Source organism: Octodon degus, unplaced genomic scaffold (genome assembly GCF_000260255.1).
Source record: "Octodon degus isolate 3935 unplaced genomic scaffold, OctDeg1.0 scaffold00078, whole genome shotgun sequence".
Taxonomy (NCBI): domain Eukaryota; kingdom Metazoa; phylum Chordata; class Mammalia; order Rodentia; family Octodontidae; genus Octodon; species Octodon degus.
Genome location: NW_004524654.1, coordinates 679,971 through 695,004, shown reverse-complemented (window position 1 = coordinate 695,004; position 15,034 = coordinate 679,971). Strand labels below are relative to the sequence as shown.

At 35.4% G+C, this 15,034-nt stretch overlaps 1 protein-coding gene across 2 annotated transcripts in view; it reads right to left on the bottom strand.

Moving 5' to 3' along the window:
• LOC101559708 (calcineurin subunit B type 1) overlaps positions 1 to 15,034 on the bottom strand; it is a 156,814-nt gene that overhangs the window by 10,456 nt on the left and 131,324 nt on the right. For both annotated transcript variants that reach the window (XM_023720843.1, XM_004636138.2), the window contains one exon: positions 1,001 to 1,177. In XM_023720843.1, coding sequence (XP_023576611.1) covers positions 1,001 to 1,177 — 177 coding nt within the window. The remainder of the gene's footprint in view (positions 1 to 1,000; positions 1,178 to 15,034) is intronic.

The window sequence follows — 15,034 nt, the reverse complement described above, 5'->3', positions numbered from 1 at the left end:
AAAAAAAAAAAAAAAATCTTGAAAGTATTTAACTTTTCCTTCTTAGAGAATGATTAAAACAGGCATTTGAAGAAAGACTATAAATTATTTTACAAAACTTATTTTGGTTTTGGTTCCAAAATTCAGAATCATTTAAATACAGTTAAAAGTTTCATGCAAAATGCTCATTTTTCTTTACTATCCCAAGTAAACTATAATCTGTTAAAGATCCCTTCACTAGTAATTCAGTTCTAAAACTAAGATAACAAAAACCCCTTTGACAATTATTGGTGAAATGAGATGCCTACTTATAGAATTAAAGTGCAAAATAAAGTATCATGTTATCAGCAAAGGCACTATTCAGTGTGCTTATAAAATGTAGAAAAACTAAAATAATTATATCCTTTAATAATTCTTATTCCTATAATTTAATTTTCATTGCTTCTTTTCTTTTGAGGGGGTGTGAGTACCAGGAATCAAACTCAGGACCTTGTCTTTGCCAGGCAGGCACTGAGCCACTGAGCTATATCCCTGGTACCTGATGCATTTTTAAAAAGGTGAAAAAACAGATGTTTAAAATATAGCTTCTAAAGTTGCCCTTGAGTGAAATTAATTTCCTAGAAATAAAGGAAATATTTAAAAAATTTCCTTTTGGGCACAGATTACCTTAAAAGGCACCTTGGTCATTTACGAACCAAAAGTCAAGAGTCTTAGTCCATTAAGATGTATACACTGGGCCGGGGAGATGGCTCAGTAGCATAAGTGCTTGCCTGGCAAGCGTAAGGGCTTGAGTTCAATCCCTGGTTTTGCAAAAAAAAAAAAAAAAAAAAGTGTATACCATAGATTCTGAGCTTTTACTAACTTCAAAATAATCTTTATATAACTGCAATAATCTTTTATTATAGCATCACCAATTTATAAAGATAGGAAAAATTTTAAGTTTCAGACATTTATGCACAGAACTATGATTACATATAAATTTTTTAGCCTGTGATTTATAAACCAAGAATAACTTTCTTACCTTTAAAGTCTACCTCTCCATTCCCATCTGTGTCGAATATATCTATTACTCGCTGTACTAAAGGATTCTGTTGTAATTCAGGCAAAGACATAAACTCTTCCACACTCAAAGAACCAGAATTGTCCAAATCGAGCTTCTTAAATCTTTTTCCTAGCCTTTTAATTTCATCTGCATCAACTAAAATCCAACAAAAAAGGTAGTAAGATTTTTGAAAAAAAATAACTATATAATGGTTATAAAGAAAAATTCAGCATTTATCCATCATTTCCAGCTTGATTAAGAGTTACATATACATATATATAGTACTGTAAACGAATTACTTCCACAGAAAAAGTATAACAAATATTTTCAATTGGTTACCTTTCTGTTTATTTGCTCTTGCCATAATATACAGCCAACTGTATGTGGTGAGTACTGAGATAACCCAAGACTGACAGTGCTAAGCTGATCATGGAGGTCACAGGAGATATCCCCAGAATGACAATGCTTAGCCGATAACAGAGATCCTACTAGACAAACTAAATCCATCTCTGCTCTATACCAAAGCACTTACTTAATAAAAATTCATGGTTTAAAATTTTAAGACTAGCTGGATGTGGGGGCACACTGGTAATCTCAGCATTCTGGAGGCTGAGGCAGGAGGATCACTGTAAGCTCAAAGCCATCCTGGGCTATATAAATATATAAGTTCAAGGCCAATCTGAACTATAGAGTGAGAGATCCTGACTCAAAAGACCAAAACAAAACAAAAATCTAAAGCTCTTTAAAGGGCCAGCCTGATAGCTCAGTGGACTAAAGCGGCCAGCTGGCCATGCTGGTCTCACCCACAGGGCACACTGAAAAATGATTGAGATTGGGTGTAGTGGCACATGCCTGTAATCCCAGCACTTGAGAGGCTCAAAACAAGAGGATCACTACAAGTTCAATCTACATAGTGAGACCCTGTAAACCTTGTCCTAAAATAAAGAAAAAAAAAAGCCATTCAAAATTCAAATGTTTCCCTCTGTACAATATGCAATTTCTTTCTTTAGAGGAAATGGGACTAGTTTACTAAGTATTCTTCCAGTTTTAGCTAAGTTCTTGATACTATAAAGTAAGCAATTGAAACAGTATTTACTAATATTAATTTCACATTTTAAAAAATCATTTAGGGGCCAGGGAGATGGCTCAGTAAAATAAGCACTTCCCTGGCAAGTGCAAAGGTCTGAGTTCAATCCCCGGTTCTGCCAAAAAATAAAAAAATAATAAAAAATTATTTACTTACTTAATTGGTATAGGGTCTCACTTAAGAGTCATAGTGATCCTCCTGTTTCAGCCTTCCCAGCACTGGGATTACAAGTATGTGCCATGACGCCTGGTTTTGGTGGCCTGAACAGCTCACCTGGAACCAGTTTAGGTGCCAGCATGTCATGCAGTACCAGGGATCCTTGTACTTGCCACGCAGGTGTTTAGACCACTAAACTATCTCCCCAGCCCCCTAATGTTAATTTTAAAAGCTAATAATTCACCTTTTAAGAGCCAGCGAGACAGCTCAACACAGTAAGCCCCTGTGACAGGGTTTCCATACCCAGCAACATAGACCACACCCCTGGATGCACTGAGCTGGCCACTGCCACCGGGCATGGTGGCACACACCTATAATCCCAGGGCTGGGGAGGCTGAAAACAGGAGGAACACAAGCTGTGTAGTGAGATCCTATACCAAATACATTTAAAAAACAAAAAACAAACAAACAAACAAACAAAAAAACCTTCTAACATTTTTTTTCTTGCAGTACCAGGAATTGAACTCAGACCCTGAGCTTGCCAGGCAGGTGCTTATTCTGTGCTATCTCCCTGGCCCCCTTGTAACATTCTAAAAGAAGAAAAGAAAAAAAGAAAAGAAAAGAAAAGAAAGACGAAAACAAAACAAAACAAGGGCCAGGGAGATAGCTCGGTAGAATAAGCACCTGCCTGACAAGCACAGGGTCCTGAGTTCAATCCCTGGTACCTCAAAAACAAACATACAAACAAACAAACAAACAAACAAACAAAACCAACCAACTGAACAATTTAAGAATTATTTGTATTAGTTTATAAGTATAGCAATAACACAAAAATTTATCAGGCCTCTTTTTACCTGTATTCTTGAAATACACTTATCATCCCCCCCACCAAATTGCATCATCTCCATTCCATTAAAATATCAGGTTAATTCAGATGATGATTTGTTTATGGTTTACCAGAAATAATGCAAGTATGTAAGAAAATTAAATATAACCACTAATCTTTTTAAAAAAGAAAATGAAGGCAAATATTATAACCCATAAGCATGTATGTAGACATACTTTTGGCCAAACCGGGGATTGAACTCAGGCCCTTGCGCTTGCCAGGGAAGTGCTTATTCCAACCGAGCCATCTTCCTGGCCCCATATATGTATCACAGCCCCAAAAGAGTGCACAAATATATGGCACCCTCACTGTAACAATTTAAAAATCGAAATACATTTAACATTACAATGTATACAGCTACAAGAGAGTGCTCTAATGCTAATTCATTTCTACATAATTGACAGAAATGTCAGTAGAAGATAAAAATTTCATAGTTCCATAGGGATTTTTCTTAGTATGGGTACTCTTCCATTTACAATGGGGTACATGCCAATAAACCCACTACAAATAGAAAACATCGTAAATTGAAAATGCATGTAATACAACTGCCAATCATGGCTTAGCCTCATCTACCTTAAATATGCTCAGAACATAAATTTATGATTGGATAAAATCATCTAACCCAAGCTTATTTTATAATAAAATGCTGAATACCTCATACAATTTACTGATGTATTTAAAAGAAAAAAAAAAAAACCTTGGTAATACTGTAGAGTATCATCTATTCGCCCTCAGAATCATGCGACAAACTGGGAGGTATAACTTACTGTTCTGCACTGCATTTTGAAGGTATTATTCTGCATATAGTTAATCCAGAAAAAAGATCAAAATTCAAAGTATAATCTTGCTGAATGAGTATCACTTGTGAACCACTGTAAGTTAGGGACCCTCTGTATTACAAAAAGGTCCTAGGCAACTCTTCTCTTTTAGAAAGTCAGAAAAGCTTCTTAAAATTCACAGATTTTGCTGAAGAGCTACCCTCTCCACACTTGCCTACATTTTATATGCATACCAAACATTGTTAACTGTGTTCCTCTTGCAATCTAGTTTTGTCTTAGTTTAAAACCATGAAATGAAAAGATGCTGGGGAAACGTATTAGCAGGTCTATGAAGAGGAGAGGGGAAGAGAGTAGAGGGGAGGGGAGGGAGGAGGGGAGGAGAGGAGACATCTCTACGCAAGTGAACAAATCAAGATCAAAAGAGTATCATTAATGGAAGGAGGGAAAGGAGAAAGCACCATAGCACTTGTGGAAATTTATCTATTAGATTTTATTTGGTAAAGCCACAACAAGTGTAGTTCAAGAAATTGTCTATCAAGAAACTGCATTTGGACTTGAAAGGTTGTTTCAGTTACCTTGAAAATCCCACTATCAAGAATCTAGCATTGCAGTCTTAGATAGTATGAAGGAATTTGAGAATGTAAATCAATGGTAGAGAAAGTGTAATTCAATCCATCTGTTTTTTTTTTTTTAATTTTAATTTTAATTTTTGTTTTTATTTTTATTTATGTTGTGTGTGTGGCCAGCTCAGCCCACCAGGGGGCAGGGCTGGCTGGCATGTGGTGCTGGGGGACTGAACCATGGTCCCTGTGCTTTGCTAAGCTTGTTCTAAGTAGGTGCTTTAGACCACTGAGTCATCTCACCAGCCCCTGGTTTTTTTTTTTTTTTGGATCCTGTCAACATTAATCTTTTTTTTTTTTTTTTTTGGTGGAGCCGGGGATTGAACTCAGGCCCTTGCGCTTGCCAGGGAAGTGCTTATTCCACTGAGTCATCTCCCCAGCCCCCAACATTAATCTTTTTTAAAAGTAAATTCAGCCCAAGTGCTAGCTCCTGTGCTTAAAATGTTTTGTGGATTCTTATTAAACAGGATAAAATGCCTTAAAACCCTGGACAGTATTTAGCTTCAATTAAATTTACATCTTAACATCTTACCCCAAGTCCTTTTCTTTAGCTACACCCTTCAGTGTACAATGCAGCTCAATTATAATTTTTGATTTCCTTATAAACCTCGTAGTAGAAGTTCCATGCTCCATTTATTAGACTATCAATTTTTCTCTAATTAAAGAAAGAAGGGTGATATCTATCTCATAGTTGTGTGGATCATTAACTCTGTCTCTGGCAAAAACTCTTAAAACACTATTTAAAATCCATTTACTTTCTATCGCTATAAATATCTTATGAAATATTATAATGAAGTAGTTGATACTTGTTCTGGATCAGTAGCTAAAATTTTCCTCAAGGGCAAAGCAAACTGCCAGTGAACAACTTTCCCTTCACAACACAGTTGTTGTCAAAGCGCCTTTAAAATTTTTTTTTATTATATGTGTTTTCAGTAATGATTACATTTATTGTGGGGAGTTGTTACATGTGCATAATAAATTTTAATTTTACTTCCCTTCCTCCTTTCTTCCCCCATCTCTTGGTTCCCTTTCCATTTGCAAAGATCTATCTCTCCCTGTTTCCTATTGTCTAGGGGCTTCTTTAAAAGCCCCTTAAGTATGGCCTAGAGAGAACAAACTATTTCATCATTTCACTCACCACCTTCTTCTACATGCCCTGTGCAGACAAAGCACACCTTGAACTTCTGTGAAAAGCCAGTAAAATCTGTAAGGAAACATTAACTCTCCTCCAAGCACTCATTTATTTCCTCCTTGTCTCCCTCCTCTCTTTCCACTTGGGATCATAATGATGAATTAAGACAGACACTAAATACTTCGTATTTACTATCTAGTACAGGCTACCTGAACAATCTGAGGTAACTTAAGATGAATCTATGGAATAAATGCTGCAGCATTTTCTTATCAGTGAAAGCTCTAAAAGGTTCACTGTCACTGATCTACAAGTATTTGAAAATGGCTAGCTCAGAAAGTAAAGCCATAAATATTTATAAGCCTATACATATGCCAACTAACACTTTCAAGAACAAATAGTTAAAAAAAAAAAAAAAGTTCTTTTAAGGTGTTGAACAAAGTAAGTCACTTATTTGGTTGTTACTGTTGCTGCAGAAGTAGTTACTCAAAGACCTTCACTTGCCTGCAATGGACTAGATGGGTTATGGGATATCAGTACCTACCAACTGCCTAAGAATCAGGAAGTGATCTCTAAAATAGATCAAAGCATCCTGTTAGCACCATTAACTGCTTTCAGTATATTCACAGAAGATCCGCACTTACCATTACTTAACAGTGAAGAAAAAATTGCACCTTTTGACATTACCTTCCCCCCATTCCCATTTATGTATTTGGTACCGGGTCTTACTACACAGCTCAGACTCATAGTGATCCTTCTGTTTTCAGCCTCCCCAGTGCTGGGATCACAGGTGTGCACTACCACACCTGGACACTGTGGCCGGCTCAGCGTGCCCCGGGGTGGGGGTGGGGGGGGCAGCATAACATGCACTCCATCTCTGCGCTTGCCAAAGCAGGCGCTTAGTCCTCTGAGCTATCTCAATGCCCAGCATTAACTTTTACCAAAGATGGTCTTCTTACTGCTTAGGATCCTCCCCTCTTAAAAAGAGAGGGCAAAAAATCCCCAAACCTCACCCTATTGACTCATCGCATGACTGCTTTGTCACATGTTTTGGCAAGTTGAAACACATTATTTTTCCTTTTTTTTTTTTGAAGGATTACCTTTTAAATGGTTGAAATGCCATATGTAATTTAAAGTTTTAAATAATCCTAGAAGTTATATATACTATGGAGCAAGATAGTAAAAATGTAAGGTCTTTTAGTTTGATTTTATAAAATATAAAATAGCTAAGAAATGGGTAACTGTTAACACAAAAACACCAGATGAAATTGCTGAGCTCTTCCCTGGGTCAGTGCTCTAATTTCAGGAAGACAGGTAAAATTTAGAGGTCAATTCATTTTAATAATTAATTCCAAAATCATTCGTGTCACTGCATAATTAAGCATTTGCTTTTATAATGCTTATGTTGCTATAATAAATTTTATCATCTTCAACTATACATATTAATGCCCAAGTAATATACTACTAGCAGAGATAGCTTATATATTCCCGTCTTTCAAATAAAAGGCATAAATAATATCCCGCACTGTATTTTATACTTCCTTTATTCAAAAAAAAGGAATTTAAGAGTTTCTAAAACAGAAGAAGCTTAAGTCTCTGGCTTATAAAAATACTGCTATTAATCCACATACATGAAACTGCCAATCAACTGTTAAAGAATTAAAAAATAATAATAAATTCAGAGAAGTCGAAACTTTTTTAGTTGAGACTGGGTGTGGTGGCACGCGCCTGTAATCCCAGCTCTTGGGCAACTGTAAACAAGTGGATCACTATGAGTCCCATCCAGTAGTAAGACCCTGAATACCCTGTAGACTCTTCCCTAAAATACAAAAACAAACAAAAAAAAAAAAAACTTTTGAGTTTTCTCAAAATAAAAACAGTAGAAAAATAAACTTTCCACAAAATTTAGGCGATCCCCATTGACTGTGTAATAGAGATTAGCAATGACATTATTATTCATCCAGGAAACATTTAATAGCCACAATGAAAGTACTATTACCTATTAATAGACTAATAATTAATTAACAAAAAATAAAGCAATTCTTTGTAAATTCACCAAGCAAGATTTTGAAAGAAATATGAAATGCAGGATCCTGGGCAGAATACTAGAAAAAAAAAAAAAAAATGCTTTTCAAATTGTACCATTTTGTTTTCTCAATCTTTGAAACTGTACTTGAATTCTGTGAGATGTCTACCTGACCCACAGATGGTGCAATGCCGCTGTGATGCCGTGTCCTACACAAGTGCGTTGAGGGATTTGTGATGTTAACATAATTTGTGATACTAATATGTCTTCTTGTTACTGAGGCTGACTTTCACCAGGAGCCTAAGTGGCTCCTGCCAGATCTCTGTACGATGGATCCCTTTTCTTTTGTAGTTTCAAAACAAAACAAAACATGGGGAGACAGGTTGTTAAGACAATACAAATACTATTTCTCTTCAAACTCTGACCTAATTTAGTATCCATCAGTGGGTGGTCCCATCTGCAACAATTATTACTGTGGTACTTGCCTAGGAATACTTTTCTATTGCCTCAGAAGTACAGACTGCTCTTGTGACAAAAGGTAAAGCCACTCTCTTCTCTAATTATTCTTTTATTTAATTGTCTACCAGCATGGATTTATGGATATTGATTTTACTTTATAAATTAAAATCTAATACTAATACTATCAAACAAAACAATGAATGCTGACAAGGATGTGGGAGCGCTAGTAGGAATGTAAACCAGTACAAACCACAATGGAGAATCCTCAAAAACCTAAATGAAGTTTACAGAGCAAAATTTTTACATGAATACAATACTACTAGCTATCACTAGGCAATGCTAGATTGATAGAGAAGTTTTATTCTGGTCCAACCAAAGTATTATCACTAAGAAAGTAAGATCTTTTTTTTTTCTTTTACCACTTTGTATTCTCTTTTAAAAATAAATATAAAAAAAACTTGTTTTTTAAAGAACAGAAGAGAATACTGACCCAAAATTGACACTGTCATTGTTATTGATGACACAAATCTCAGCTCATCAAGTAGAACATTCTTCTGTTCAGCTTTTAATTGGTTTACTTCCCAGTATATTTATTTTTGTTGGGTGTTAATAGACTACCTTCTCTTTTGAAAAGAGTCTTTAGGTTTTTAAAATTATACTTAAAAATTTATTCTGAGGGATAGCCAGATAGCTCAGTGGATTACAGGACCTGCTTAGGCAGATGCAGGGGTTGGAGGTTCGACCCTTAGCCTGCCATGCAGGCCCCATCCTCAGGGCATGCTGCGAGGGTGGCTGAGACTGGGTGGCAGCTTGTGCCTGTAATCCTAGAACTTGGGAAGCTGAAAACAGAAGAATCACTATGAGTCTGATCTGTGTAGTGAGATCCTGTAGACCCTGCACTAAATAAAAATAATTCATTCTGGACTATTTCTGGACTGCACATTTTAAAAAACAAGGTTTTCCAACACTCCTAACCCCACATAAAAACAGCCTGTATAAGAATATACTCCCATAATTACCCATTTCACTTCACCAAAAACGTTGATGCCACATTTGGCAAATTCCTTCTCTCTGAATGTACTTGTATTTCAAATGAAAAAGAAAAATAAAGCACAGTGAAGATAAACAACAACAGCCAACCTAAACAAAGAAATACCTTTTGACCCAGCTATACTTTTCTTGGATAGATCCCTAACATACTATGTTACCTTGATTCCAAAACCAGCTACCAATTCAAATAAATAAAAGAAAATTCTAGGCCAGTTTTCTTTATTTAATGAGTACAGATGCGAAAATCCTCAACAAGACACTGGCAAACAGAATGCAACAAATCATCATCATCATCAACAATGATAGTAATAATAAATAATGACCAAGTAGGTTTCATGGTAGGGATGTAAAGGATGATTCAGGGGCTGGGGAAATGGCTCAGTAGAATAAACGCTTGCCTGGCAAGCACAAGGGCCTGAGTTCAATCTCCAGTTCCACAAAAAAAAAGAAGGATGATTCAACATACCCCAAGCAATAAATATATCAAAACAACATTAAAAAAAAAACCAAAGCTCAAGAACAAAACCATTATGATCTCAGTAGATGTAGAAAAAAAACCTTTACAAAATCCAACACCTACTCATGGTACAAATCCTGAAGAAAATAGGTATAGAAAGGACTTATCTTAATCTGATAAAAACCATTTAGGGCAAACATATCACATTAAGTGGAAAAAAGCTAAAAGCTTTCCTTCTAAAGTCAGAAATCAGACATGAGTATCTATTATTGTCACTTTTGTTCAATATGGTACTCAAAACACTATTGAGAACAAAAGGCAAGAAAAATAAATAAAAGCAATTATGCATAGAAAAGAAAGTCAAATTCTCATTGTTTGTAGGTGACGTGATCCTTTTCACAGAAGACCCAGAAAATTGCATCACAAAAGACTCCAAGATAGGAAGAATGTATGCAATATGTGAATTATTGAAACTGTCCTACCAATTTGATTTGAAACTGTCTCATTGCTATTTGTTTACCAATAAAATTATGGGGAGAAAAAAGAAGAAACTCACATATATTGCACACATGTGCACATAAATACATAGGCTTAAATATACTTGTATATGTGTGGGATGTACACACACATTCATTCTTCTACTTTAAGAAATCCAGGATGGATCATGTGACAGTCTCCAGGAGCTCTTCCTTCTCATAGTCTAACCTGCCTATAACTTTTCTGAGGCTTCCATTCACTCATTCATTCATTCATCTATTTAAAAATTAAAATTCATTCATCTAATTAAAAATTTATATTGATGCTGAGCTATAAAAGACTCAATTCAACAACTTCTGACATTGCCAGTCTTACAGAAAACCCACTACTATTACGAATTACTGGATTATTTTGGAATATTTTGCTGAATTCACACACCTATAATATTTAAATAACAACACTAAACAAAAAAAGGGGATACAAATGAATGACCATTTTGTATCTGTATATTTGAAATAGGATAGATACACAACTACCTTCTCTTAATTCAATGAATAGAAAGATTTGTTCTAATAGTGTTTGTAAACAGGATAACATATGTACATCTTATACAATGAATAACCAGTAAGACAACAATATGCAATGTATTAATTATTGAAACCAACCTACTAATCAGATTTGAAACTGTCTCATTGCTATTTGTTTCTCAATAAAATTATGGGAAAAATTAAAGACTCCAAGAATAGTTAAATTCAGCAGTGTGGCAGGATACAAAAATCAATGTTCCTGTAAACTAATAATGAACTCAGTAAGAAATTAAGAGAATAATACTATTCACAATAGCATCAAGAAAATGAAAAAAGTACCAAGGAATTAACTTAAGGAAGTAAAAGACCTCTACAATGAAGACTGTGAAAAAGGAGATCAAAAAGAACATCACTGGGCCAGGGAGATGGCTCAGTAGAATAAGCACTTGCCTGGCAAACACAAGGGTCTGAATTCAATCCCCGGTTCCACACACACACACACACACAAAAGAACATCACAAAATGGAATGAGAGACCTTCCTCTATAGGCAGAACCAATACAGTCAAAATGGCTATACTTACAAAAAATGATACACAGATTTAATGAACGGTGATCATAATACCAAACATTTTTTTCACAGAACTAGAGAAAACTCTGAAATTTATATGGAACCAGAGAACATTCCAAAATGAATGTTCTCTAGTATTCTCAAAGAATACCAAAAGCAATCCTGGACAATAAGACTAAAGTAAGTCAAGAAGCATCACAATCCTAAACTTCAAATTACATTACAAAATTACAGCGATACTAGCAGCACAGTACTGACATAAAAACAGACATGTGTATCAAACAGAACAGGACAGAGTATGCACAAACAAGCCCAGGCATATTCAGCCACCTGACCTTTGATCAGGGGACCAGAAACATCCCCTGGAGTACAGCTAGCAAATGGGCAAACTGGCTATCCACAGAAGATTGATTCAATGCAGAAGATTGAATGTAGACCCATCTTTCTCTCCTCTCCATGTACTAAACTCAAATAAGATGGATCAAAGATCTAAATATTAAAACAGAATCAATCTGCTGTTAAGATAAAATAGGTTAACTCTTGAAGATGAAGATACAGATATAGGCAAGGACCTTCCAAATAGAATCCCAAGTACACAAGAAATTATATCAAGAATCAACAACTGAGATTATATCAAATTAAAAAGCATACACAAAGAAAACAAGAGTGAAGCAATAACCTAGAGAATGGAAAAATTTTGCCAGTTACACTGTGGTCAGAAGATAAATATCTAATATATAATGAACTAAAAACAAAACAAAACAAAAAAATAGATCCCTCTCAGAAAAGACCCAATCAAAAAATGGACAACTGAAAACAAATCAAGGTATTTCTCAAAAAAAAAGGACAGATGACAAAAAATAAATGAAAACCTGTTCAACATCTCTGGCTATAAATACAAATTAAACCAACACTGAGATTCCATCTTCCTCTAGAAAGAACAGCTATCATCAAGAAATCAAATAATAAATGCTGGCAACACTGCTTGCGCATGTGTGTGGGGTATGTCTATATTGTCGGTACAAGTGTAAATTAGGGCAACCATGATGGAAATCAGCTCAGCTATTTCCCTTCTAGTCATCTTCCTGAAAGGGTTAAAGACAACATATTACAGTGATATCTGTATACCCATGTTTATAGCTGCACAATTTATAATTGATAAATCATGGAAGCTGCCAGTATGTCACTAGCAGATGAATGGATAAGGAAAATGTGGGTATTTATACTTACTAGAATAATACTCTGCCACAAAGAAGGGCCACTTTGAATTAATGCAGGGAAATTCATATACCTTAAGACCATAATGTTAAGTGAAATAAATCAGGCACACAAGCTTAATTACTTCTTTCTCTCATATGAGAAACTGAAAATATAAAGAGCAAAACAAAAGATAAAAACAAGGAAATGAACAGTTTGCAGACAGGAAGGGATCATGAGATGTCCATCAAACATGAATGGATAATGAAAATGCTACATACCTATGAATATTATTCAGTCACAAAGAAGAAAATTATGTCATCTGTACAAAAATGGCTGGAATCAGAGACTATTATGCTAAGTAAACTAAGACACAGAATGTGAAATATCACCTATCACCTCTTCTCACACACAGAAGTTAAAATACAAATAAAAAAAGGTAAACAGGAGAAATGACAGGCAATGAGAAGGCAGGCTATTGGAGATGAAGGAGGGGATCAAGAAGAGTTGGGAAGAAAAACAGATGTTGATGAAAGGACTGAACGTGACTGAGATATGTTATATCCACGATCTGATTCCCCCAAGACGTATCGCTATTTTGTTACAAACATGCAGTAATTTAAAAACTATTATTATTTATTTTACCAAGCTGTTCCAGGTTTGGTTTTCAGTACTACCTCAGGCTAGCTCCTGTGGGGCTCTTTAGCATCCCTCTAGATTTTTTAAAAAATATTTAATTTCTGGCATCATATATCCTCATAATACCTTAAAAAGAAATTTGCCTGTCTCTTTTATAGAGAACTATACTACCCTCTTATACAAAAAATTTTATAACTACATATAGAATGAAAATTATGAGAAATACTACTCCAATGTAGGATCTCAGAATACATTTATTTTAAAAAGAACCATCATAAAGGACAAATTTACTATGGGTCAAAAGATAATTCAATTTCTTGTCACAACCACTACAAAGAAAAAAGCTTATGGTGTTATTAACTAAAATTAGTGAGAAGCTTTTCAACATGAATATTAAAGTTTTAAGATGTCTTCCACTAAAGCAATGGCTGTATTTTCTAGATACCCTAAATAAGTAGAAACCACCAGGGGGCGCACTAAATTAACCTTCACAAGTAGCTCCAGAAAAAGTGAAAATTTTAGAAGGCCCTCGTTTATCCACCAGCAGCTTAATATTTATATTTACTTTAGGCTATCAGAAGAACAAAGCAGGGCCAGAGAGACAGGTCAGCAGACTAAGCACCTGCTTCGGCAAGCACAGGGGCTGGGGTTCGATTTCCGGCACCACATGCCATGCCAGCCCCGCCACCAGGGGCACTGAGCCCCAAGGACACAGGATGTGGTGGTGCATGCCTGTAATCCCAGTTCTAGGGAGGCTGCAAACAGGAAGACCACTATTAGTCCGAGCTGTGTAGTGAGACCTTGTACCAAATACGTTAAAAAAAAAAAAAGCAAAGCAAACAATCCACCAATTTAAAATCTTAAAATACTATTATATAATATGGACACAAGTCATATTTGTGTATATCTTTTCCTAGCCATGAAAAACTGTCATCTATTAAAAAATATATAGGAGGGCTCAATACAGCTCAGTGGCACAGTGCCTGCCTAGCAAGCATGAGGTCCTGAGTCAATTCCCAGTACCCTGGAAAAAAATGTATAGGACCTAGAAATATATTTTAACTTCAGAATACAAGCAGTAACATGCACTTTCACAGTGCCTCTAGATTACAATTTAGAGGCACTTATCAAATATACTAAAGTTAGACATCACCACCAACAAAAGAACTACCAGATTACAATAAAAATCCTAAAAAAAATTTAAACCAAAATTGAAAAATGATATTCAAAGAAATTATTGTCTAAAATTCTACCAGTTTCAATAAATATATATACCTAATAAGCATCACTACATTAACAATATAAAGAAATTTCCATCACCCCCAAAATATTCCCTTGGACTCCTTCATAGTCACTCACTCTCCTTACCAAACCCAGAACCCAGGTTCTGTTTTCTGTAACTAACTTCTAACACTTCATATAACTAGGGTGAAACAATTTGTAGTCCCGTTTCTTTTATTAAGCATTTTATATTAATCCATCCTGATACATGTCAGCAGGATGGTCCTCTTTACTACATAGTGCAATCCACTGTATAAATCCAGTACAACAAGTTTATGCATTTATTTGTTGCTAGATACTCTTGTTTCCAGTTTGATCTATTATGAATAAAGCTCCTATAAATATTAGTCTTTCTGTAAACTAATGTTTTCTAGGAATTTCTGGGTCATAGGATTAGCAGTTTTAACTTTCAGAAACTCAGTTGTCCAAAGTGATGTGCCATTTTACATTTTCATCAGCAATATGAGAATTCTACAGCTTACCATCCTTGCCAAATGTGACACTGTCAGTCTTTCATGTATCTTATGAAATGACTGTTCCTATATTGTGCTTTTTTTAAAAAAAAATTTTTTATTTATCTCTGTGTGTGTGTGTGTGTGTGTGTGTGTGTGTGTGGCCAGCTCAGCCCACCAGGGGGCAGGGCTGGCTGGCATGTGGTGCTGGGGGATTGAACT